At 35.0% G+C, this 27,666-nt stretch overlaps 2 protein-coding genes across 2 annotated transcripts in view; both read right to left on the reverse strand.

Annotated features, from left to right (window-relative positions):
- Hcs (holocarboxylase synthetase-like protein) overlaps positions 1-19,826 on the reverse strand; it is a 259,065-nt gene extending 239,239 nt beyond the window's left edge. The window contains exon 1 of the mRNA XM_089093093.1: positions 19,518-19,826. Within this exon, the coding sequence (XP_088949219.1) occupies positions 19,518-19,826 (309 nt within the window). The remainder of the gene's footprint in view (positions 1-19,517) is intronic.
- LOC148949790 (prefoldin subunit 5-like) overlaps positions 19,444-27,666 on the reverse strand; it is a 29,926-nt gene continuing 21,703 nt past the window's right edge. The window contains exon 2 of the mRNA XM_089093094.1: positions 19,444-20,346. Within this exon, the coding sequence (XP_088949220.1) occupies positions 19,837-20,316 (480 nt within the window). The 5' untranslated portion in view covers positions 20,317-20,346 and the 3' untranslated portion in view covers positions 19,444-19,836. The remainder of the gene's footprint in view (positions 20,347-27,666) is intronic.

Consider the following 27,666-nt stretch of genomic DNA (forward strand, 5'->3'; position numbering starts at 1 on the left):
AAGACAAAACACTACTGAAATAATCCAACTCTTGCATTTCAATGAAAAAGATCCAAAATGAACTTTGAAACATCAAGAGAATGTAACAGTGATACGGTAAACCACGAGAAAACACTACTGGAATATTCCAACTTTTGCATTTCAACGAAAAAAAAATTCAAAATGTACTTTGAAATATCTTTAGAATGTAACAGTGACTTGGTAAACCACGAAAAAACACTATTTAAATATTCAAAATCTTGAATTTCAACGAAAAAAAAATTCAAATTTAACTTTGAAACATCTTCAGAATGTAATAGCGACAAGGTAAACCACGCCAAAGCACTACTTAAATATTCCAACTCTTGCATTTCAACGAAAATAATCCAAAATTAACTTTGAAACATCAAGCGGATGTAACAGTAACAAGGTAAATCATGAGAAAACACTACTATAATATTCCAACTCTTGTATTTCAACGAAAAAAATCCAAAATAAACTTTGAAACATCAAGAGAATGTAACAGTGACATGGTAAACCACGACAAATCACTACTGAAATATTCCAACTCTTAAATTTCAACAAAAAAATTCCAATATGAACTTTGAAACATCAAGAGAATATAAGAGTGAGAAGGTAAATCCTGACAAAACACTACTGAAATATTCCAACTCTTACATTTCAACAAAAAAAAATTCCAAAATGAACTTTGAAACATCAAAAGAATGTAACAGTGAAAGTTTAAACCACGACAAAACACTACTGAAATATTCCAACTCCTACATTTCAACGAAAAAAAAATCTAAATGATCTTTGAAACATCAAGAGAATGTAAAAGCGACATGGTAAACTATGACAAAACACTACTGAAATAATCCAACTCTTAAATTTGAACAAAAAAAAATCCAAAATGAATTTTGAAACATCAAGAGAATGTAACAGTTACAAGGTAAACCACGACAAAACAATACTGAAATAATCCAACTCTTACATTTCAACAAAAAAAAATCTAAAATAAACTTTGAAACATCAAGAGAATGTAGCAGTGACAAGGTAAACCACGATAAAACGCTACTGAAATATTCCAACTCTTGCATTTCAATGAAAAAGATTCAAAATGAACTTTGAAACATCAAGAGAATGTAACAGTGACATGGTAAACCACAAGAAAACGCTACTGAAATTTTCCAACTCTTGCATTTCAACGAAAAAGATCCCAAATGAACTTTGAAACATCAAGAGAATGTAACAGTGACAAGGCAAACCACGAAAAAACACTACTGAAATTTTCCAACTCTTGCATTTCAACGAAAAAGATCCGAAATGAACTTTGAAACGTCAAGAGAATGTAACAGTGACATTGTAAACCACAACAAAACACTAATGAAATAATCCTCTCTTGCATTTCAACTCTTGCATTTCAACGAAAAAAATTCAATGAACTTTGAAATATCAAGACAATATAACAGTAACATGATAAACCACGACAAAACACAACTGAAATATTCCAACTCTTGCATTTCAACGAGAAAACAATCCATATGAACTTTGAAACAACAAGAGAATGTAACAGTGACAATGTAAACCACGAGAAAACACTACTGAAATATTCCAACTTTTGTATTTCAACTAAAAAAATCTAAAATGAACTTTGAAACATCAAGAGAATGTAACAGTGACATGGTAAACCACGAGAAAACACTACTGAAATATTCCAACTCTTGCATTTCAACAAAAAGGATCCAAAATGAACTTTGAAACATCAAGAGAATGTAACAGTGACAAGGTAAACCACGACGAAACAATACTGAAAATTTTCCAACTCTTGCATTTCAACGAAAATAATCCAAGATGAAATCTGAAACGTCAAGAGAATGTAATAGTGACAAGGTAAACCATGACAAAACACTAGTGAAATATTCCAACTCTTGCATTTCAACGAAAAAAATCCAAATGAACTTTTAAACATCACGAAAATATAACAATGACAAAGTATACCAGGACGAAACACAACTGAAATAATCCAACTCTTGCATTTCAACGAAAAAAAATCCATAAAAACTTTGAAACAACAAGAGAATGTAACAGTGACAAGGTAAACCACGATAAAACACTACTGAAATAATCCAACTCTTGTATTTCAACGAAAAAAATCTAAAATGAACTTTGAAACAACAAGAGAAAGTAACAGTGACAAGGTAAACCACGACAAAACCCTACTGAAATAATCCAACTCTTGCATTTCAACGAAAAAAATCCAAAATGAACTTTGAAACATCAAGAGAATATAACAGTGACAAGGTAAACCACGACAAAACACTACTGAAATATTCCAACTCTTGTATTTCAACGAAAAATATCCAAAATGAACTTTGAAACATCGACAGAATGTAGCAGTGACATTGTAAACCACGACAAAACACTAATGAAATAATCCAACTCTTGCATTTCAACGAAAAAGATCCAAAATGAACTTTGAAACATCAAAACACATGTGCCCATAAAAAATGGGGGGAGGGGGAGGGGAGGGGGAGGAGAGGAGAGGCGGGGGAGGAATGGGAGGGGTAGGGAGGGGAGGGGGAGGTGGCCCCTTTGGGGGGCTCAAGGGGCCTTTGGGGGGAAGGGCCCCTTTGGGGGCCCGATGGGGGCGGGGCCCTTTGGAGTTGGGGTAGGAGACCTTACAACACTCTTCAAATGGAACTTGTGTATTATAAAGACCACAGAGTTTCACCCCAAATCATCTTCTAAAATGTCTCAATCTGTTTCACCTAAATCATCTTCTAAAATGTCTCAAAATGTTTCGCCCAAATAATCCCCTAGACGTAATTTCTGCGTGTTCCTTTGTTTCGGTATCCCTGCGCTGCCACATTTGAAATTCCTAGGAAACCATTTCCCGCGTAAAATATATTCAATCTGTCTTCATCTCGAAGGTGTTCCTAGCTACACTATTAAGGTTTCGATAGAATATTAATTTATCTCTCTGACCTAAAGAATTTAAAATTACATATCGCATATACACTGCAAACTAAATGCTTCATCTCTTCCCCTAAGTGAAGCCATATGCATTCCCTCTGTATCTTTTGCACTTAGAAACATCTTAAATCTATGTTATCCAAGAGATGAAATCAAGAATCAAGTTGGATTATTAAGACTTCGAAAGAATATTAATTCCTGAATTTATCGCTAAGCCTAAAGACCAGAGAAGCCATATTTAAAAATAGAATATTAATTTATCTATGCCACTAAAGACCTTTTATCTCTCAGACTTAAAGATCAAAGAAGCCATATTGTTTCTTAATTCCCCTTGTATTACATTAGAATTCCCCATCAGATTATGTAAATCAATTTTTTCTATGTCCATAAATGGAGTCCCCGTCGGAACTCATGATAGGTTGTGGATCAATAATCCATGAATAAATTATGTAGGGTCAGCGTTAGATTCAATTATAGATGGCAGCACATGTGTTCTCGTAGTATCTATTGGGGCCTCCCTACTTAAGTTTACGGTACGTTAGGAAAAATTCAACAAAGCAGAAATAAAATGAAATTTCTGGTAGCAATTAATAAATTTTGAAAAAAAGAATACGTTTACAGTGCGTTATAAAAAATTCAAAATCGCATGAATAAAATGGAGTTTCTGGTAGTTTACGGTACGCTATGAAAAATTCACCATAGCAGAAATGAAATGGAATTTCTGGTAGCAATTAATAAATTTTGAAAAAAAAAAACATTGACGATGCAAAATGAAAAATTCAAAATAGCAGGAATAAAATGGAATTTCTCGTAATTTTCGGTACGTTATGCAAAATTCACCATACCAGTAATAAAATGAAATTTCTCATAGCAATTAATAAATTTCAAAAAAGAAGGTTTACGGTATGTTATGGAAAATTCACCATAGCAGGAGCAAAATGGAATTTCCGGTAGTTTACGGTACCCTATGAAAAATTCATCATAACAGGAGTAAAATGGAATTTCTGGTAGCAATTAATAAATTAAAAAAAAAAACATGTTTACGGTACGTTATGAAAAATACACCATGGCAGGAATACAAAGGAATTTCTGGTAGTTTGCGGTACGTTATGAAAAATTCACCGTAATAAAATGGAATTTCTAGTAGCCATTAATAAAATAAAAAAAAAAACATTTACGGTAGGTTACGAAAATACACCATAGCAGGGATAAAATGGAATTTCTAGTAGTTTACAGTACACTTTGAAAAATTCATCTTGGCCGGAGTAAAATTGAATTTCTGGCAGGGGCGTCATTTAATAGGGGGGGGGGCTGGCTGGGGCTACAGCCCCACCCAGATTTTAGGAGGGAACCCAAATCAGTTGTCACAATTTCTGTTGATGTCATTTTAAGTTTGAAAAAAATTATGTAAAAATGTGTTCTCAATTAAAACAAATCCGTTTCTAATATAGCTGTACTTCACAACAGTATATAGTGGGCTTCATTCCCAAACCATTTTTTTTTTATTATTCTTTTGCTCATTCGAACAGAAATTAAAAGTTCAAGTGCCCTCTTTAAGTGACCAAAAATTTGGAGGGCAACTAGGTCCCCTACCACGCTCATTTTTGTCCCAAAGTCACTGGATCAAAATTCCCCACAGTCCCCGGGGGAAGGGCTGCAGGTTATGAGCTTTGCCCATTGTTTACATATAGTATTGGTTATTGGGAAGTATACAGACGTTTTCAGGGGGATTTTTTCTGGTGGTTTGGGGGGTTGGGGGAAGGATCGTTCCAAGGAGAAATTTGTCCTGGGGGACGAGAATTTTCATAAATCATTTAAAAAGCAATCAGAAATTGAATTTAAAAAAACAAATTTTTTCAACTGAAAGTAAGGAGCAACATTAAAACAAAACGAACAGAAGTTAATACGTATATAAGGGGGGTTGCCTCTCCTCAATAGCTCGCTGTCACACTAAAGTTTTTTTTTAACTTTATAGGAGGTTATTATTCTAATTAAACAACCTTTTTGATTCAGAAATCATTCTTGAATAACTGAAACAAAAATTAACTTAAGTTATTATTAGTTTAAAAAACTAAAATTAATATACGAATTTCATTTTAATTATTCATGTATGGTGAGCCAAATTCAAAACCCGTATTAATTCAAAAACGTTCAGAAATTAAATAAAAAAAACAAGTTTTTTTAAACAAAAGTAGGCAGCAACATTAAAACTTAAAGCCAACAAAAATTACTCCGTATATGAAAGGTGCTGACCCCTCCTCAATGCCCCGCTCTTTGCGCTAAAGTTTGACTTTTTGTCACAGCTCTACTTTTTAAAACAATAAAAATTTTAGCGTAAAGAATGGGGCGTTGTGGAGGGGACAGCCCCTTTCATATACGGAATAATTTTGGTTCGTTTTAAGTTTTAATGTTTCTCCTTACTTTCAGTTAAAAAACCTATTTTTTATTTAATTGTTAATAGAAGCCAGAACATATGGGATTTTGAAAGTTTCTTAAGCTTTTTCTTCTTTGCCTCCAGTCAACAAGTTAAATTTGGCATTCAAAATGGTTATTTCATGAATTTTGTTTCTCGAATTGTCTTGAAATTAAGCTTCTTGAATTTTGAAAAAATCAGTGGGAATTTCCAACCAGTAATTTTTTTAGATTTCAGGAAAGATAAGAAAGACAAGAAAAATATATTATATAAAAGGACAATTCAAAGAATCGATAAAGATCTTGAAGAATGATACTTAATCTCACACACGAAAGATCATAACAAAACGAGAATATACTTTATTAACAGGCTTTATTAACAGGGGGGGGGGGGCTTAGCTTGAACCAACTTATAAAAAAGGCAAGAAAACAAGTAAAACTTAACAAATAAGAGCTATAGAAGAACAACCTGAGCATTCAAAGAAAAACTCAAACCTATCAATTGGTGTCAATTCAAGAAGATTTACTGCTGAACATCCAAATCAGTGCTTCCACTATGTCGGATTTTTCCGACATTATCGGATTTGCGGCCCTCTTGTCGGACAAAAAAATATCGTGTCGGACTTCGGAATTTTGTCAGATTTTCAGTGAAAAAACGGATATTTTTCAGATTAGTGTATTTTTCTAGATTACTGGAGTCTTCAACTCCAATAAAAAAGGATTTTCGAACTAGTAAAATTAGAAGGACAATTCTATTAGGGATTTTCAGAACGTCATTAACGTCATTGGCGACAGTTTGACAAGGTACAATTTTGGAAAATTTGCAAATGCTGTGCTTCAATCTGCTCTGATATTTCAGTTAATTTCAAGATCTGAGGAAAGTTAAGGTGAGACTTTTTTCCAATGCCAGTATAAGATTAGAAAGTCTATTGCCAACATAGTAGCCTACAGGAGAGCTAGGCCACCATGGTTTAGTGACACCATGTGCTTCACAGGTTCAGAATGTTTTAATATCTCAAAATGGCCTACTCAAAAGAAGAATGCAAGTTGGGTGTGGGTCTAGGTATGTAGATCGGTAAAAGATTAGTAATTATGGCACTCTTCTTGAAGTCAAGTTTAATTCTAACAGAGAAATTACCCAGAATTTGTCCAGAACTTATCTGCGAAGCATCACTTGAACCATCGTAGCTATCATGAACAGCACTATGGCCACTCAGGACACAATAAATGGATTCTACACCAAGCAGGATAGCCTACATGTAGTCTACATGTACCCTGCATGTGCTGCATGTGTCTGGATCCGGGGTATGGAAGGAGAAAAAAAGAGTTTCTCTGAGCAGTAGGCTATAGCTAACCAGTCAGGAACTCTACTATTTTGCGATCATCACCCAGCCCAGACAACTTCCTCTAATGGAGAGAATCTGTCTCTTGTCAGTAATGCCCAGAGTGAAATTATTCCCAAGCACAGCTAACTTCCACTTAGGAGAAAAATTGGTAGATCTTCTCCTGAGTGGAAATTAGCTGTCTCGTTTTGGGCATTCACTAAGTAGTAGCATATCCACTTATCAGGCAAAGTTGGCTCCATTGCGCGATAGTCTCAAAAGAGTAGATTTCCTGACTGGCTATAACTAGGGTATCCTACAATGAAGGTTTAAAAGGTCAGGAGGGTTTCAATTTCCTTTCAGGCTACTCTGACTATCGTACAGTAGATTTACGCAGGCTTTTTCAGGTTGGTGTAGCCTATGTCATAGATTAGTTTTGTTTTAATATATCAAAAAGTGTCATAGGCTATATAATTAACATTCGTTTTTTCTTTTCTTTTTTTTTTAATATTTATATAAATAAATCTAAAAATAATAATTCAAAATGTATTTAAAAAATCAAACCAATAATCTACGAGATTAATTAAATATAATATACACAATTATTCAATGTGCTTAACAGGTTCATCTTTTGCTAATATCTCTGTTAAAATGACATTCTGATTTAAGAAGAGCAGCTTTTAACAGTGAAGAGACAGTGGATTTCTTTGTTTTTGAAGTAAAGCATACTTTATAGATCCTTTGCTGTAATACACTTATTACATCTTACTTATCAATTCTGCTTGCAGGAAGTACCATCATGTCGGACAGCTCATCATCTTCTGAAACTGACATTGAATATCTTAGTGGGGAAGAAAGGCAGAAAAGAAAGGGAGAAGAAAAAAGATCCTTCCCAAGAAATAAGGCTCAGAGGAAAAAAGCCAAATTCAACTGGCTGAATGTCCCTGAATTTAAAGGGTGGCTTGTAAAGGACAAGTCTTCTGAAGAAAACGCTTTCTGTTCGCACTGCAGTCAGTCCTTGTGTTGTGGTAAATCCGAACTCCGAAAACTTGCGAAGAGTGCGAAGCACAGTGAAAGTGTAAGGAAATTAGAGGCTTCAAGAAAGCTCACTACAAGGATTGATCATGTCCTTACCACAGCCAAAAACGAATAAGAAAGCCTAAAAGCCAAGTTGGCTGCTTTCATTGTCGAAAACAATCTGCCTTTATCATTTATAGAAACTCTTGTACCTTTTCTGAAAAGTTTGCCACACAAGGCTGTTGTTGAAAAAATTAGTCTGGGCAAGCGAAATGTAACAAATGTGATCAGACAGGCATTAGGACCGCACTACAATGAAGTTCTGTGTGATCAGTTGAGATTGACGCCTTTTTCTATCATTATTGATGAACCAACTGATGTGGCAGTAAAAAAAACACCTTGCAATTGCAGTTTTGTTCTGCAATAAGGATTTCGAAGGAGAAGTCGACCTTCTAGATATGGTTGAGTTTTCCGACGGGAAGGGGGAAACTATTTTCAATCTGCTATGCAAAGTTCTTGAAGATAAAAAATACCTACGGAGAACTGGGTTGGGTTCTGTGCAGACACTTCCAATACTATGTTTGGGTGTGAGAACTCCGTTGTCAGCAGAATCAAAGAAAAATTCCCATCTGTGATGTGTGTCAAGTGCAGCAGCCATTCCATTCATTTGGTGGCTTCTTATGCTTGCAAACAATTGCCAAAGCAACTGGAAGATCTATGTCGGACTGTATACAATCACTTCAACATGAGTGCCAAAAGGCGCTCTGAGTTTGAACTACATCAGCTATTTACTGACACCCCAGTCCTGAATGTGCTTGCCCCAGGTCAGACAGGCTGGCTATCACTTCAGTTGTGCGTTCAGCGACTATTGCAGAATTGAGATGCACTTTGTAGCTACTTTCAGTTTGTAGTAGCTGAAGATCCCGCTCACGCAAACGACAGGGCATGGCAAGCCCTAAAGAATCCACTGCTTTGGATTCAGCTTGAGTTCCAGCTCTATGTACTGGAGCTGTTTACAGATTTCAATCTTCTTTTCCAAAGTGAAAAACCGTTGTTCCACAAAATAAAATTAGAGGTGGAGATACTCTTGAGAAAACTGGCCATGAATGTCATGAAGCCCAGCTACGTCAGATCAACCTCGCCTTTGAAGCTTAACCCCAACAACACGAGTGAATACCTTGCAGTGGAAGATGTGTACTTGGGAGGTGCAGCTCAAGAGTTTCTTCAGACCTTGCAATCAGACACGAGTACAAGAGCAGATGAACGTGAAGTTATAGTCATCTATGAATGTGCTCGGAAGTTGTATGTAGAGGCGGTGAAGCGAATCAAGCAGCGATTTTCATTTGAAGATGAACTGTTTACATTGTGCGAAATACTTGACCCTGTGAAAGCTTTGGATATCGGTGCTGTCACTCTTCTCCAAAAGATCCTTCAGCGGTATAAGGCACCATCGTGGGATGCACGAAAAATTATAGAAGAATGGCGGAGTCTACTGATCTTTGGTCTTCCAGATGTGACAGACGTCTGTGATTTCTGGCTGCATGTGGCTTCTTTGAAGACGTCAAATGGTACACAGAGATTCCCCAACATATTTGGGGTTGTGCAGTATCTTTTGACCTTGCCTTTTTCAAACGCAGCTGTAGAGCGGTTCTTTCCTACGTTGAAAAACGTGAAAACAGATCATAGGAATTCGCTCAAAAGTGTGACCCTTACCTCTATCATGCAGGCCAAGTCTGGCATGAAAAGAAAGAAATAAGTATCCCGAGACTTAGAGGTCGATGCTCCCCTCTTAAAACAACTCAAGTGTGTTAGAGCAAACGCGACGGCAGACGAGAGCGTTCAGTCTAGTGGAACTGCAGCTTTAGTTTAAGTTAGGTGCAGATGAAAGACGTAAGAGGGTAAGGAGCATAAGTGAATGTTTAAGCTGTAAGTATCTCTCCTAAAAGAAAACAAAAATCGAAAACCCTGTTTTGCATTACTTTTCCACTATTCTGGATGTCTCGTACACGGCGAAAATCGCCGGGGTGATCTTGAGAGCGGAAAAGAGATACATTTTCTTATGCTTCTACAATCAGGTTTACATCGCTCGTTTGGGCATAGTCCTATGGACTTGTGCAATCTACAAGGCAGAAGCTACAGCGTTTTTTTTCTTTTGAATATGCGAAACTATGGCCAAAGACTGCCATACTTGTTTACATTAATAGTCTGATTTTGACACCAGTTTTCCAATAAATGAATACTCATGAGTAGTTAAGCATTTTTGAAATCGTCACCGCGTTCGTCACCTTCGTAGAGAGCGTGTACTGGACTGGACCATTAGGCCCATAAGGTATAACACTGTCTAGAACGTGGTCAAGATCGCCGCACAGCAGCCCAAGAAGAAGTAGAAGGTGCTCTCGGCCATTTGATCCGATGGAAAAAAGGCAAAGCAGAAGGTAAAATAGTATGGAAAACAAAATAAACAGGCTTTTTTACACCCAGAAGAGGGATTTTGGTTCACAATTTCGGTTTTTCGTCTTCTTCTTCTTCTTCTAATTCACAGCAGGCGGGCTATTCAGTTGGTACTATTTAGCCCTTTTCATTTTGCTTCACACTGTGGGCTACAGAGCTACTGGCTTGCTTGTCTCTTATTTATTAGATATTCTCAGATATCTTTCAGTAGATCTTTTGACTCAAGGAGTTCAATAATAAGAAGATAGATATCGATTTCTGGGCTCTGTGTGCAGGTATAGTTGGCTAGGCTCTTGGCTGATAGTGAGATTTTGTGGTGTTTGAAGCATTTTAACAGTTTACAAAGCAAGGTATGTTGTGCAGACGTCAGCATATTACATCCAAATAGGCAATGGTCAATAGTTTCATTATTCATATTACAATGCCTGCAAAGAGGGGACAGGGAACCACTTGAATTAGAAAACTTATATGAGAATGCAAGGAAATTTAGTCCATTTGTTCCAGAACGAATTCTATGATAAATTTTAGAAAGATACTTATTGGGAAAGGGGGAAAGGATAGGATTAATCTTATTAAAATTAATATCTGATAGCCTCAATCGGTAAATATCTCTAATTGGGATTGGTCTCCCACTTGGCTGGTCAATATTTATAGCATTTTTTGCTATTTCATCAACCTGATGATTACTACTTATGCCAGAGTGGCTAGGATGGAAAACAAAATAGTATGGAAAACAAAATAAAGAGGCTTTTTTACGCCCAGAAGAGGGATTTTGGTTCCCAATTTCGGTTTTTCGTCGAAATTCCGAATTTGTTGCAACTTCTTTTTCTTCTTGAAGCGGTTGACAGCGTTTTGAAAACATAGCGTCTTGACTAATGGTCCACGGCTTCTGAACCGCAAATAGCTGCGTCGTCAGCGCAAGGAATTTCTAGTGCGGCTGCGTGCTAAAAGAAGGGCCAAAAGTATAAAAGCGGGATCGGATCGGGGAACTCAAAGGTGACTCACTGCAACCTTTTCAGCCTAACACAACAGCAAGCTGAAATTGCCAAAATCATTTGCAGAAGAAGACGTTTGAGAAACCATTTTGAGCCGTTCTGAAAGTCTATAATAGTGTAGAAAATGAGAAGCTTCATTCTTGTAGTCGGACTTTTGTCAGATTTTTCGGGTCGAGTTGGACATTTTTCGGATTTCGGACCACCACGGTGTCGGAAAAATAGTCGGATTTTCTGTGGTCGGGTGTCGGAATTTTCAGGATTTTCAAAGAAGACGGAACAGAAATCTAGTAGGAACAAAGTGGAAGCACTGATCCAAAGGGAGGTTAAAATTTGTTGTCTTTTACATTTTTCTTTGAAAATACAGGGGTAGTGTCATGAGCGGCCAATTTTCAGGTGGGCAAGCGCGTATTATATCAATTGCACTGCATGCAATTTACAGTAACTGCCATCCTCATAGACTCAACTTTGTGTTGGGTGATTCCATTCAGAACATGATGAATTGCATCTTTTTTTGCCACTCTTCCAGAGCTGTAATGTTTTATCAAAAATAGCAGTACACGCTACCAACTGTTTGTTAATGTTCAAAAAGCTACTGGCATAACTGTTCTTCAGCCGGAGTAATCATCTACTACAAGAAAGGCATACTGGAATAGATCGGTAATGAGAGTTATGAGAGATCTGATGTTGATACTTAGTGAAAAGGCTCTTAGAAAATTGATGGATTTCAATACTATGGTTACAAAATATTTTTAAATATATACAATTATTATATAAAATCAAACTATATAAAATACATAGTTCGAAAATATATTTTAGAAAAATGAGACCTTGTTGGTTCTCAGTGTTACAATAAAACTGTAAATTAATTTCCAACTTAAGTTCTCTTTGTAGGCCTATTCATTAAACACTTTTAAATTGCTTCTTACTATTATTAGTTGATTTTGGGAGAGGCCTGTGCTAAACCACTGTGAAGAAATATTGCTCTTCAACAACTGTGAGCCGACCAATTTAGGGGGCCCACAGAGGTTGCTTAGGCCCCCTTAGTTCAGAATGAAATGACGCCATTGATTTCTGGTAGCAATTAGTAAATTTAAAAAAACATGTTTACGGTGCATAATGAAAAATTCACCATAGCAGGTATAAAAACGAATTTCTGGTAGTTTACGGTACGTTATAAAATTTCACGACGGAATTTCTAGTAGCAATTAATAAATTTTGGAAAAACAATACATTTACGTTACGTTACGAAAATTCACCATAATTGCTGGTAGTTTACGGTACGTTATGAAAAATCCACCATAGCAGGAATAAAAATGGAATTTCTGGTAGGTTATGGTACATTATGAAAAATTCACTATAGCAGGAATATAATGAAATTTCTGATAGTTTACGGTACGTTATGAAAAATCACCATAGCAGGAATAAAATAGAATTTCTGGTAGCAATTAATACATATAAAAAAATACGTTTACGGTACATTATGAAAAATCACCATAGCAGGAATATAATGGAATTTCTGGTAGTTTAAAGTACATTATGAAAATTCACAATAGCAGGGATAAAATGGAATTTCTGGTAGCAATTAATACATATAAAAAAATACGTTTACGGTACATTATGAAAAATCACCATAGCAGGAATACAATAGAATTTCTGGTAGCAATTAATACATATAAAAAATACGTTTACGGTACATTATGAAAAATCACCATTGCAGGAATATAATGGAATTTCTGGTAGTTTACAGTACATTATGAAAAATTCACCATAGCAGGAATAAAATGGAATTTCTGGTAGCAATTAATACATATAAAAAAATACGTTTACGGTACATTATGAAAAATCACCATAGCAGGAATATAATGGAATTTCTGGTAGTTTACAGTACATTATGAAAAATTCACCATAGCAGGAATAAAATGGAATTTCTGGTAGCAATTAATACATATAAAAAAATACGTTTACGGTACATTATGAAAAATCACCATAGCAGGAATATAATGGAATTTCTGGTAGTTTACCGTACGTTATGAAAAATTCACCATAGCAGGAATAAAATGGAATTTGTGGTAGCAATTAATAAATTTTGAAAAAAAAAATTCCTAGAAAGTCCTGCACGCTTGAACCTCCATTCCACATATTTACTTTCGAACAGTTTTCTTATGATGATTGAATGATTTTAGAGGACGACTAGGAATTTTCTATTTATTTTTATGTCAACCTAGTGTGAAAAAGCTTGTTTGAGTGTGAAAAGTTACTGCAACGCAACTTAAGAACTTTGCACGGAAAATTATGTACATAGTATGAAAACCAATTAAGGCTTAAAAAGTAAACAAAATTTAATAGAATAGTATTTTAAGAGAAGATGTTTTCGCTTAAAATCAAATCAGTTTTTTTTTGCTCTAAAAGTCAAATATCGCATTACTTGGTCAATGAATCTCATTTCTAATATATGTCACCTGCTGCTGAAGAACAAATTGGAAATCAATTATTTCTTTCAGAAACCCATTAAAGAAAATCATTAGGTTGACTTTGAAAATCATATCTACAGAATTGCAACCATAGAAACCTTTCATTTACGATGTCTAATTAATAAAGGTGATATTTCAAAAGAAATGATACAATATCTCATTTCAAAAAGACAGCTTTCGAATTGCACAATAAGAAAGTTTTGACAAATTACGAAGGACAATTCCATATTTTAAAGAGCTGGACGAAACGAATAGAGTAATGGTAACGATTAGCCAATTAAAACTTTCTAAAATGTATAACGATATAAAATAGCAACGAGAGAATAATGCCCAAACCACATTATACTGGGCTCAACTTTCAGACATTCTACTTTCGAAAGATTCACTATATTGAACACTAAAAATTTTGAACACTAAAAATATTGAAATATAAAAATATTGAACACTAAAAATTTAGAAAATGCAAGAAAAAAGAGAAGTTCGACTTGTTGTCCCAATTCTTTAAGAACGACTCCTGAAATATAAGGGTGGTTTAATTAGAACAAAAAGAAGCTTTTTTAAAGGTACAAAGAACTTTACCGTGAAAAGCGAGGCATTTAGAAGGGGGCAACCCCCTCATATACATAATAATTTCTGTTCGTTTCAAGTTTTAATGTTACTCCTTACTTTCAGTTGAAAAAAAAATAGTTTTTTTTTCAATTTGATATTATTCTAAAGCGAGACTAGTAATGAAAGATGAAACAGTAATCACGTCTTTGACTATACCCAACCAGATTTTCGGAGTCCCTATGTAGATAGGATTTGCAGACTACCTTCACTATAGATTTTCTTTCTATTCTGTATGACTGACTGATCGGAGTATCAGTCTACCACGAATCAAGCTTCAAGAAACAGCTCGTGGTAACGAACTATAAGTAAGAAGCATCTCAGATTTAAAGTAACCGAAACTTAAAAAAAAAGTTTTGCCCCCGCCCCTCCCCGTAAAAGAAACCGTTAGGCAACACCCTAATAGAGAAGGTGCAATACTCTATAAGAGTTAGTTTATTAGGATGGTATATTGCAACGGTTCTTTTTATAGACTGCACGCACGTTAATAGATGAACGACACACCAGACGCCAAAATGGCTTCTGAGACAAAGAGGCTACATATATACTCTCTCAATAGTTCTCAAAATTTTCGTTACATAACATTTCGGCCCTGTTCGGGCCAAAATATTGTCTTACAGGCGGAGAAGCTAGAATATAGCAATTTCTTATGGCATAGCTTACAAATCTCGTCCCCGGACTCTGGGGGTTGTGTCAACCCTGGAAGCATTGTTACATTATCTTTGGACTATTTTGAACAAAATGCCTATCTCAAAATTTTGACCAGATGCATTTGGGGAAAAGACGGCGTGGGGGGGGGGGCAGCTAGTTGCCATCCTATCACTTTTGACTCTTAAGAAGGCCACTAGAACTTTCGATTTCCAATCGAATGAACTCCCTCCGACATTTTATATGCCCGCCCTTTCCATATGAAGTGCCACTGGAAAAAAAAAATATAATAAAACCTTGAAGGCTTATGGCCTTTTCTATACGCAACACTATAGCGCTGCCTCTGAAATAAATAATTAGGATGTTGCTTCAGCTTACTTAAATAAAAAACGAAACTTCCGAACATTCAATTATAATTCCAAATTTAATAATTTAGGAAAAACCAAAAAAAAAAAACTTCGGCTTTTTAGATTTATTTCCTAGAAACCTAGTAGAGATACAGAATTTGTGGGTTTTTTTTTTTTGGGGGGGGGGGCTCTATTAATTTAAATGACTATTACCTTGAGTGTCCCCTAAGACGTTTACTCTCACAGATAGAGTAGTTTCGTTTTTCTTCTTGTTTAGAACGCTAGGGAAAAAATCATTACCGTTTTATTGAAAAACTGCTTCCAAACTTCCGGGGATCCAAAAACACCTTTATTTCATGACCCCAATATCGGAATTTACTTTTGAATTTCTGTCCCTTGCCGTTACCAAGCTCCAGATTGCTCATCACCAAAAAAATAAAGCAGCATTGCTACTCTGCAGAAAGCTATCCGGCATATGAGAAAGACACTGCCCCCTTACTTGATTTGGCTAAGTTTAACTAGTGCTGTATTGATAGTATGGTCTTTAGCTACAATACATCGAAATTTATGGGCAAAGAGCAGATGGTCAAGGAGGTGGCAGTCCCTTCATGCATAGGAATCAAATATAACGAACCATGGTGCCAAGAAATATAAGTTTTTCTTCACATTATTATTGTGACAGAACATTTACTATTGAACAATTGAGATTCAAAACTGAAACTTTCGCGTACTGAACAAAAGTTTGTGGGGGTGGCAGCCTCTATCCTATATATAGTGTTAAGGTTCCTCGTGAAGTATTTTGAATTTTAAAAATAGAATTTTTTTTTAAATATACGTTGAAGTTCGTTTCTGTAGAAACATGTTTTGAAACCGGGTAGGTCCGAGGAATCATATTGTAGGAAGGAGTAGTGCATCACAACCCTAAGAAAATAGTCAAGTTGAAATGAAAATTATGTAAAGAATCAGAAGAATCGGAAAATTTAGTGAAAGCCTAGTCGCAAAGTCCCCTATCTACGTGCTTGTATATAACCATATGAAAATAAGAGAGACTTGACACCCTCACAAGGATTTTTTTTACTTCAAGGCAATATATGCTAAAATATTAAAAGAACAACATCCCAACATTATAACGAAACGAATAAGAGTTTCAATAGGGATAAGTCCTTTATTAGACAGTGAAAAACAAATATAAAAGTTCTGAATATTTCGAAGACTAAGTCGTTCTTCGTCATCAGCAAAGTATTTCTGCTGATGATGAAGACTAACTGTGTCTTAGAAATATTCAGAACTTTTGTATTTGTTTTTTTTTCTCACTGTCTAATAAAGGACTTATCCCTATTGAAACTCTTATTCTTTTCGTCAAAGAAAGGTGGCGTGGTCTGAAAAAAAAAACAACATTATACGACATAACTTAGTGACTTGAACTCTATTTTTCCTTAATTTGCATTTAGTATGAACTACCACAAACTGACTAGCTTAATCCAGTCTTCCTTTTTTGCCTACTTTTTTTGTGTTGTAATCTGGCTTCCGTGACTTGGTTATTTTGTGTTTTCTCCTGTTTCTGTAATTTATCTCTCTCTTTTGATTTATTTCTTCAACTGACTGATGAATTATTCCTGTTTCTGTCTCCGACCGATTTGAGAGAGGATTCAATTAAGTATGCAAACGTGACAATGGATAAAAAGGGAGATTTGAATTGTGAACAAATAAGAGGATAAAATACAAATTTGGGTTACTATTTTTATCAGTTGGAGATATAAGATTCTTCCTTTCCTGATGTGTAAACAAAGAACACAATTGGAAAGTAAATAAAACCAAACCTTAGTTGGTAAAATTAAAAATAGCAGTACCTGAAACGACAACATAAAACTTTATTAGTCTAATAATATTAAAGATTATTAGTCTTATAATAATATTACACTTTATTAGTCTAATAATATCACGTCACATTATTCAACTCGCCTCACTACGTGTAGACAAAATGCGTGACAAGGGGGAGGACAAGGATTTTTTCAAAGAAGATACAAAAAAGGTGCCTTTCAAAATCCTGGGAGGGAGACAACTTTTTTCTTAATTTTTCTCATGAAAATACAAAAAACGATAGGTTAATTTTCAAAATTTTAACTAGCGATTGCCAGCCTTCACAACAACAACCCACCCAATTTGCGCCCCTGCTCATACGCACACACACACACTCTATATATATATATATATATATATATATATATATATATATATATATATATATATATATATATATATATATATATATATATATATATATATATATATATATATATATATATATATATATATATATATATATATATATATATATATATATATATATATATATATTTATTTATGTCAGATAATCTTATATTAGATTATCTTACAGCAGTAAAACAATATGGTGAATAAAGAAGAGGGAATTATTTTCCCCATTTACATTTTTTTATTTGATTACAATAAAGTACAGAAACTTATGAGTAAATCAATTAAGAAAGTTAACACTTCACTCTGATACTTACCATTTCCTTTACATGATAGAAAAACAGACCTCCAGGTTGCTACAGTCACTTGTATCAAACTTACCTTAACTAATATTGCCAAAACTGTAATATTATATAAGTGTTCTTTCTTTTTTTAAGAAACCTTGAATCACATGAAGAACTAACGTTTACCTTCTGCATTTTGCACTAAAAATCAAGGAATAATAAAAGTGCCCGGAACAGCATTCTTCTACTCTTCAAATAGACGGTATCAATGCGATACAAGCGCCCAAGCTCCCCCTCTACTAGTTAGAAAAGCATCTATGTTTTTTTCCGTAATAGTTACAATTTTGATTTTAGATCAGAATTAGTAACATAATGAAGCAAGTAATTATATTGTAACCAAAAGTTTCTCAAAAAATAGTTCCCAAATTTTCTTCCTAGAATTTTTTTTTTAAATAATTAAAACATAGAAATATAAATCTTCTTTTAAAAAATGGACAATCAACAAGCTTTTTGTCAAATTTATAAGGAAAAAATTATACATATATTGAAATTACTCAAAACAAAATAAGTCAAAATTTTCTTCAACTCCAGGATTCAAGATATGCCTAGAACTGTATTAAATAATACCTAAAAAAAAAACAAAAATAAGAGAATTTACTGTAGTATTTTCAATTTCGGATATTTTATTTTCGCAGCATCTGTTATGATGCGACAATTTTAATTTTTCATCAGAAGCTATTAGCACTATAATAAAGCAAGTACTTATATTGTCAAAAAAAGCTTCGGAATCCATAGTACTAAAGTTTTCTTTGTAATATTTTTGTAAAGTAATTGCTATATGTTAAAAGGAAGGAATACAAAATTTTTATTTTAAGGAAAATGAATAATCAAAAAGATTGTTTCTTGTTTTTAAGGAAAAACAATTCATATATTAAATTTGTTACACACAAAAGTAAGTCAAAATTAGCTACTACTGGAATCAGTTTAAGCCTAGAGATGTATTAAATAATTCTTAAACGAAAATAAAAGCGTTTACAGTGGTATTTTCAATTCTGGACATTAGATTTTCACAGCATCAGTTATCCTTAGGGTAGATGTTAACATGACATTAAAATAGTGCTACAAAGGCATTTCCAAAATTGTGTCAAGTTTAACTCAATTTTAACACCAAAAGAATCGATTGTTTATTTAGAATATTTATTAAAACGCAAAAAAATTTGGTACTTGAGAGTATAAAACTAATTCAGTAGATCCTACTTTTTTCCATTGGATTCATCCCCTAATGAAAAAAAAATTGAAATCAAATGTCAAATTTCCTTTGACATTTGATGGACTTTTGATGGAAGCAAAATATATCTGGAAACTCTTAGTTCATGAAACATTACCTATATTATATGTATAAAGTATCCAATATTGCCAGGAGACTTCAACAGTTACTTAAAAAAAACTAGTATTACTTTCAAACACAGATTTCACCTTATTTTTCATTAAATTCATCACTCAAACTATTTTTTTCAAATATCAGAAAATAATACCTTTAGTTGGAATTTACAATACTAATTGTTAGCAATTATATCTTTTGGAGCATGGAGATATACTTAAACAGAGTTAGATTAATTCCTAGTAACAATTCCATGCTTAATCATAAAACTTATAATTACCTTTGTCTACTTAGCCTATGTATACTAACTTCACCAAAGAATAGAACAACAACTATATTCCACAAAACCTATTTATTAAAAAAAAAAACACATGAAAAAAAGTGTTCCATGAAAAAAAGGACCAGTCTTTGACTTACCACAACAAAATCATACATTGCCATTCCCTCAGGGCCAGGACAATCAATTACTTGAAGAGTTGTTCCTCCTCTTTCCATAAAACGCTCGACACTTTTCAAACAAATATTTTCACCATGAAAAATTAGCAATTTACAGTTCTTCAGCCATGAAACTGATAATAAATCATCCCATTTCAACTCATACACAGTGTAATGGTTCAGGCTTACAACAGCCTCAACAACGTGTTTCAATTTGCTGCTATGTGAAAACACAAGGATGTTAGTAGACATTTTTCTAAAAATAATTCTTATTGGGTAAGTCAAAATCATATTATCTTCTTCATTTGGGTCCAGTCACAGCCTGTGCTTGTGCACTAAATTGTGCTTTAATTTTCATATTCATAACTTCAACTATAGCATCATGAACTTTGCTCTTGTCTTCACCTAGAATTTGAATTTTCCTCATATTATCAGTAATAAAATCAACTTTCTTCTTCAAATATTCAACAGCCTTTTCTGGATTGGTTTCAACATAATACCCAGTACCAATATCAATTAATAATTTATCAGTATTTGTCAATTTACCAGGGACATACATGGAACCTGTAAGGGGAACAAGGATTTCCTTATTCTCACAATTTTTGTTAATTTGAGCACATACTTCATTTGATGATTGAAATTTTGTTTGAACCATCTTCAAATTTTGAAGAGACTCTGTGTATACACTAAGATCACCTACAAATTGCTGTTTCAACTGTGACAGTTGAGGAAGACTTAGTCTTGTCAAATCAATTTCTTGTCCACTTTCCTCACTATTCATCTTGGTATCTGACAAAGTGGCAAAATATAGCTGAAATTTAAACAAATTAGCAGATATAGCTTCTGATGAAATATAGTACAATCGCACATATATAAGGGCTGAAACTGCTGAAAAAGATTAGGAATAAACACCTTTATATTGTGTCATATGAATTAAGCTTGAACTACCAAACAACATAAATTATATCTTTCAATGTTAGAATTGAAATGTTCGAATTATTCTATTGTTAGAATAACAATATTCTAACAATAGAATATTCTGTTCTATTGTTATTTATTGTGCATTTATTCTATTGGTCCATAAGTAAACACATCTGGATCTGTATACAGAACAAGAAATTTTTGCAGAACTTGAGAAGACTTGAATGATTTTAGAAATAGAGGCTAAAAAAAAGTCTAGAAAGGGATAGGATCCTAATGCAAATGCGCAATAAAATTTGAACATGGTTAGAACACTGAACTGGAGGTTCCAGACCTCTATCTACCCAAATACGAAATTATGTACATACATATATACTGTGCTTTTTTGCCATGAGTAATTGTGATGAACTAATGAAAAAATAAGAAGAAAAAAACAAGATTTATCCAAGCCTACCCCACCCCCCCCCCCCCTAGCATGTCTGAAGGATTATTATTTATTTTTCTTGAATGTTAATTTCTTCTATTCTTTTAAGATATTTTGGGAAGGGGGCAAAATGGTACAAGTCCGGTAGATCTTTCTGTCTGCAGGAAAGAGGATGTTATAAGAGCCTCAGAAGAGTCAATTTTTAGGCCCAAACTTTCCTTGAGAGATCCTTCAGACTGAAGTAGAGGAAGGGTTTTCCCCTTAGTCTCCCCTCATTTTGAAAAATATATTTAAAATGTCTTAAGGGGAGACTGAGGAGACTGAGGAGGAGACTAAATGTCTTAAAATGTCTGAGGGGAGACTTAAAAACTCTCCCCTCATTTTGAAAAATATATTTAAAATGTCTTAAGGGGAGACTGAGGAGACTGAGGAGGAGACTAAATGTCTTAAAATGTCTGAGGGGAGACTTAAAAAGTCTCCCCTCATTTTGAAAAATAAATTTAAAATGTCTTAAGGGGAGACTGAGGAGACTGAGGAGGAGACTAAATGTCTTAAAATGTCTGAGGGGAGACTTAAAAAGTCTCTCCTCATTTTGAAAAATATATTTAAAATGTCTTAAGGGGAGACTGAGGACACTGAGGAGGAGACTAAATGTCTTAAAATGTCTGAGGGGAGACTTAAAAAGTCTCTCCTCATTTTGAAAAATATATTTAAAATGTCTTAAGGGGAGACTGAGGAGGAGACTAAATGTCTTAAAATGTCTGAGGGGAGACTTAAAAAGTCTCTCCTCATTTTGAAAAATATATTTAAAATGTCTTAAGGGGAGACTGAGGAGACTGAGGAGGAGACTAAATGTCTTAAAATGTCTGAGGGGAGACTGAAAAACTCTCCCCTCATTTTGAAAAATATATTTAAAATGTCTTAAGGGGAGACTGAGGAGACTGAGGAGGAGACTAAATGTCTTAAAATGTCTGAGGGGAGACTTAAAAACTCTCCCCTCATTTTGAAAAATATATTTAAAATGTCTTAAGGGGAGACTGAGGAGACTGAGGAGGAGACTAAATGTCTTAAAATGTCTGAGGGGAGACTTAAAAAGTCTCTCCTCATTTTGAAAAATATATTTAAAATGTCTTAAGGGGAGACTGAGGAGACTGAGGAGGAGACTAAATGTCTTAAAATGTCTGAGGGGAGACTTAAAAACTCTCCCCTCATTTTGAAAAATATATTTAAAATGTCTTAAGGGGAGACTGAGGAGGAGACTAAATGTCTTAAAATGTCTGAGGGGAGACTTAAAAAGTCTCCCCTCATTTTGAAAAATATATTTGGACTAAGCATGTAATAGTGACAGATTAGGTCTTATAGTGGAGGCATTTTATTTCAAAATATGACACTAAATTTCTATGTTTATTTGCATAGAGGTGGGAGGGATGGAGATACCCCCTAAGAACAAAATGTGCCCAAAAACTTAACAATACACTTGAAAATTGAGAACCAAAAATTCGCTTGTGAATATTCCTCATTAACAATTTTTGGCCAGTAAAATTTCCCCAGAGGATATTTGTTAGTATCCCCTCTTATCTACCAAATAATTTATATTTGCGTTAAATATTAATAACTTTCCTTGCTTGAAAAAACATTTTTTCAATGAACTGTCCCCCTGCCCCCAATCTTTTCAAGATACCAAGTGATTCACGCCTACTATACTTGTCATTTGTCAAAAATTCAGCTGAAATATAAAAAAAAGAAAAGTAGAGTGGAATAAAAAATTGAAACAAGCAGGAATTGGCGTATACAAGATGTTACGCCTGAAACAGGCAGAAATTACAATGAATGAAAAACAGAAAATTACAATGAACAGTTGATTCAAACTTAAAACAGACATAGAATACAAGAACTAAGTGCTGCCATCCCACTCATAAACCCCAAGTAGCTAGAACAGCATTGGCACTTCACTGAGAACTAAATGAATTGCTGTAAGTGGAATTTTTGTTGGGTAAATTAATTTTTTTATATATTTACAGGAATAGATTACAAATGAGGAAAATTGTAACAAATATAAGGTCTTTCTGGAACAGTTAAAATAAACCATTTGTTGTAAATATTTTATGCTAGGAAATCTTAACAGCAAATAAGTTTGGTATTTCTACTCCTCCCCCCACCCCCTCAACCAAAAGCCAAATGAGGTAAAAAATGACAACACCTGCAAATTTGGGATGAAAAGAGTTGGAGGGACTTGGGACATTTGAGGTAATTCAATCATTTAACAACAAAGTCTTTGTCTGACCCTGATTTCAGCAAGAAGTAGTCTAATATCATAACCTTTCAATTAAAATGTTCAAGAACTATTATCTCAATTTAGAATCCCTGCCTCTGGGACTACAAAAATCTTGTTTCCCGGGATGGCAAATTTATTAGATCTCATGACAGTTCTGATTATAACAGCTATCTTGAAATTTTGATTTGACACTATGTAGGGCTACATGGATGCCCCGGGCATTGAAAGTGTCATATCGTGTTGCCCTACAATTGGTTTAGGCCCATTAACGGATACCATAATTTGTAATTAGCAACTAACTGAGCCCTCTCCCAAGTTTCTACAACTATTGACTATACAATAATACCAGGAAAAAATAAATTAAACACATTGGAGTTAAATTCATCATTACAAAATTAACACCAACAGTTCTTAGCTTTATGATGCTAGAAAAATGGAAGAAGCCAAAGGGACATTTTATGGGAAGAAGCTGTGCCTACTTGATGTATGGAAGGAATAATTAAAAATTAATTAATTACTTTTTGTTTAGTTAATTAACTAATTTCCTTTAGGAAAAATTAATAAATAAAACTTAGGGCCTTGGTAATAGATTATAAATATAAAACTTCACCAGTTTCTATTTATAACATAAGTAAGCCAAAAATAAATTTATAGCTTTTTCCTGTTTCCGCTTTCTGAAATACAAGCTGTCCTATTTATAGGAAAGGGGGCTCTAGTGGTATCGAAGTAAACACGATTTCATTAAGTATATTTTTAATGCCAAAGACTGAATTAAATGCAACACAAAACCAAAACAAATCAAAACTTAGTGTGGTAAGACGCAAAACAGCCAGTGCACAGGGTGACGTCACATTTCTCACAGAAGCTCACCGATTTTTTCTTGCTGTTTTCGCCTTGGCATCGTCACTGCTTTTCGCACTTCACTAGGATGTGTCTTATTCTGTCATATCGGGTGCTGACTGGTGGCACAGAAACTGGTCTTCCTTCTAACATTGAAGGCCTTGGTTCCCCTCTTCCGTAATTTGTTTTCACAAGGGCTCGTGTGACCTCCCGTCTAAAATCTACAATAGTCATTTGATTTTCTTTGTCAACCACCATATTGAATAGTATGCAAGTATTGACGACAGCCATGACTAACAGGTACACAAACATAGCCAAATAGTAATTCTATCCACCAGTAGACAGAACAGACTTACTGAAAAGCCAGTCATTTAAATAAACTTCACCCATTTTCTAGTTGAATTGCCTGAATGGATGTGGCTGGTGCATTACTGTCTGTCCCATCTGTTCCTTAACTTTTCCGTCAACCGGTCTTAGTGGATCTAGGATGAGATGGTTGGATGCAACAGAGACAACGTTATTGTCCTGCCATTTTACGACCAACATATCGTTGGCTGCATCAAACCGATAATCATAGGCTCCACGTTGCTCCTTCTTAAAATCCTTGTTGGAGAGGAAAGGGCACCTTGCCAATCGGTTTTCTCTAACCGTCCCAGTCGCTCGAAATCCAGCTTCTTTCAGATCACACAAAAGCTGATGACTTGTAAAGAAATTGTCAAAATATACCTCGTGGCTGATGCCATCTTCAACAATTTCCAGAAGTCTTTTGACAACTCGAGAGCCCAGGCCTTCTTTAGCAGTCTGAGATGGGGCACTAGGCTCCTTCCCCGAGTACAGTTGAAACTAAAGGCAATAGCCATCCGAAGTGCATATTGCCCATAGTTTACATCCGAATCGAATGGGCTTGCCTCGGATGAACTGCTTCAGGCTATGTTTCCCGTAATACTTCACAATCATTTCGTTGATGGATAGATGCTGGGAGAAAATTCCAAACTGCTTAAAGTTTGCATTGATTATGTCGAAGAGGGGCTTCACCTTGAAATCCTGCTGATCTTTGAAGCTTTGAACTGTATGGTTGTCCACGAAGTGGATGTTCTCTTTTATCTTCATGAATCAATTTCTGGGCATTGCTGAGTTGACCAGCTCACTTCCAAGATTTTCATTGACTGACCAATAAGCTCTTTGGGAGTACAGTCTATTATAGCCCGAAAAAATCAGTATTCCCATGAAGACACGTATTTCGTTAGCTGATGTAGTGAAGTCAAAGTTTTCCTTAGACGTCGCATATCTAACACTTTCACAAGAAATGAGGTCAAAGAATTTATCGTCTAGAAACAAAGCCAAAACCTCTACTGGTGTTTTTCCTTCTATTGATTCTCGGGCTTTCTCAAGCACCTGAGCCACTCCCTCGCCCAAGTTTCGCCAAGGAAAGGTTCCTTTTTGCTTCTTCCATTTCGGGTTCACGGCTTTGAACTGCCTCTTCTGTGGCCCACCTCTCAAAGTGGATGCACCCTCTTCTTCTGTGAGGAAGATGTTGTCGATGTCTTCAAATGGTTCTTCTTCGAGAAGACCTGGTCTGAAATCTACTTCAACAGTTCCCGGGACGTCATTTACAATCGGAGCCACCGTGTCGTCGTCATTTCCTTCATCTTCATCAGATGTTTCATCGGGATCAGGAGGCAGGACAACAACCTGAATATCTTCACATGCAAATTCTTCGTCTTCCAGGAGGTTTAGAGCTTTGCTAATTGAAATGCAGGGGTTTCTTGTCTTTATTTTGATAAATCTTGAAGATAAAGAAAAATGCATAGCGAAATTTATAGATATTTTTTCCTTGGTGACTGTTAGGCTAAAGCTGAAAGATGATAGGGAACCCACATTATTATTGCTATTTTACTTATATCCGATCAAATGGGGAAAAACGGATTAATAATAAGAGAAAACAAGAAAAACACACATGGATATCACAAGTAAACTAAATGCATAGGTTGAACACTCGGAAGAAAATTGCAGAGAGAATTATGACTGAAACCAGAAAAAGCGTTGATAAAGTTTTCCCCAAGTTGTCACAGCAAATAATCAACCAAAGAATTTCATTAATTTTTTTTTTAATCTCAAGTGAAATTAGCAATAAAAACCTAATCCTTGAAATATGACGTACAAAAAGCAACCCTTACAGCCCACTGTCCTATAAATATGACATCAACGTAAAAACCCGTAAAACTTTGAACTTGCTTGTCAGGTCTGTTTTTATTCAGGAATACGGTTAAATATACAGTTGTCTAACTGCTATCAAAGTCACTACTGTCTGGGGGAACTCTAACTATTTTTTACCGAATTTTGAAAACTACCGTTGTGCAATTATGCAAATTGTGACCTAAATAACGCCGCTGATCTGATATTGAATGATCAACGGACCTAGAAAAATTAACCTAGATAGCTTGGTCACTAGGGGCACCTTTATCACTAAAATGAAATTGTTCTCACTGTAAATTTAGCCACAAAAAATTTAAAGCCAGCTGTCCTATAAATGGGACAGTGGGCTGTAACGGGTTAATATCCTGTTGCCCAAACACATAGCTTTCTGTGTGAAAATCGATACAAACCAATTTTTTAGAGCTGTAACGGGTTGTCACTGATCTACTTGACAAAGGAACATCAACTGATCTGTTATTCCTGTATTTTGCCAAACCTTTTAATAAGGTTTAACATCAGAGGCAACGCTATAGCGTTGCCTATAGTAAAGGCCATAAGGCTCCAATATTTTATTATTATATTTTTTTTTCCCAGAAGCAGTTCATATGGAAGAGGTCGTCGAAGAAACTTCAAAGGGGACTCATTCGATTGAAAATCAAGATTTCTAGTGCCCTTTTTAAGGGTCAAAAGTGATTGGAAGACAACTAACACCCCTTCCACACCCACCAGTTCCCCAAACACATCCAATCAAAATTTTGAGATTGCCATTTTGTTCAGCGTAGTTAATTTCCAGGTAGGAATTATGTTTTGAAGAAGACACTCCCCCACAGACATCAGGGCAAGGGTTGTAAGTTATGCCATGAGGATATAAGGTTTTTATTGAAAGCTGTGTTGTAGAAACTTCAAAAAGGACCCATTCGATTCGAAATTCAAGCTGTGTCGTCGAAAATTCAAAAAGACTCAAAAAGGAGGCACTTCATATGGAAGAAGTCGTCGTAAAAACTTCAAAGGGGGCTCATTCGAATGGAAATCGAGAGTTCTAGTGTCCTTTTTAAGGGTCAAAAGTGATTGGAAGGCAACTAACACCCCTTCTAGGCCCACCAGTTCCCAAAACACATCCAATCAAAATTTTGAAATAGCCAATGTGTTCAGCATAGTTGATTTTCAGATAGAAATTAGGTTTTTGAGGAGGGCACTCCTCCACAGCCCTTAGGGCAAGGGTTGTAAGTTATGCCCTGGGGGCATATAAGGTTTTTATTGAAAGCTGTCTTGTAGAAACTTCAAAGAGGACAAATTCGATTGGAAATTCAAAAAGCTAGTGCCCTTTTTAATAGTCGAAAGTGATTGGAGGGCGACTAACCCCCCTCTCACGCCCACTTTTCCCCCAAAAAAAATCCAATGAAAATTTTGAGATAGCCATTTGTTCAACGTAGTTGAAAATTCAGGACATTAGGTCTTTGAGGATAACAACCCCC

Source organism: Artemia sp. Qi Xiang Cuo, chromosome 8 (assembly GCF_049724085.1).
Source record: "Artemia sp. Qi Xiang Cuo chromosome 8, ASM4972408v1, whole genome shotgun sequence".
NCBI lineage: Eukaryota > Metazoa > Arthropoda > Branchiopoda > Anostraca > Artemiidae > Artemia > Artemia sp. Qi Xiang Cuo.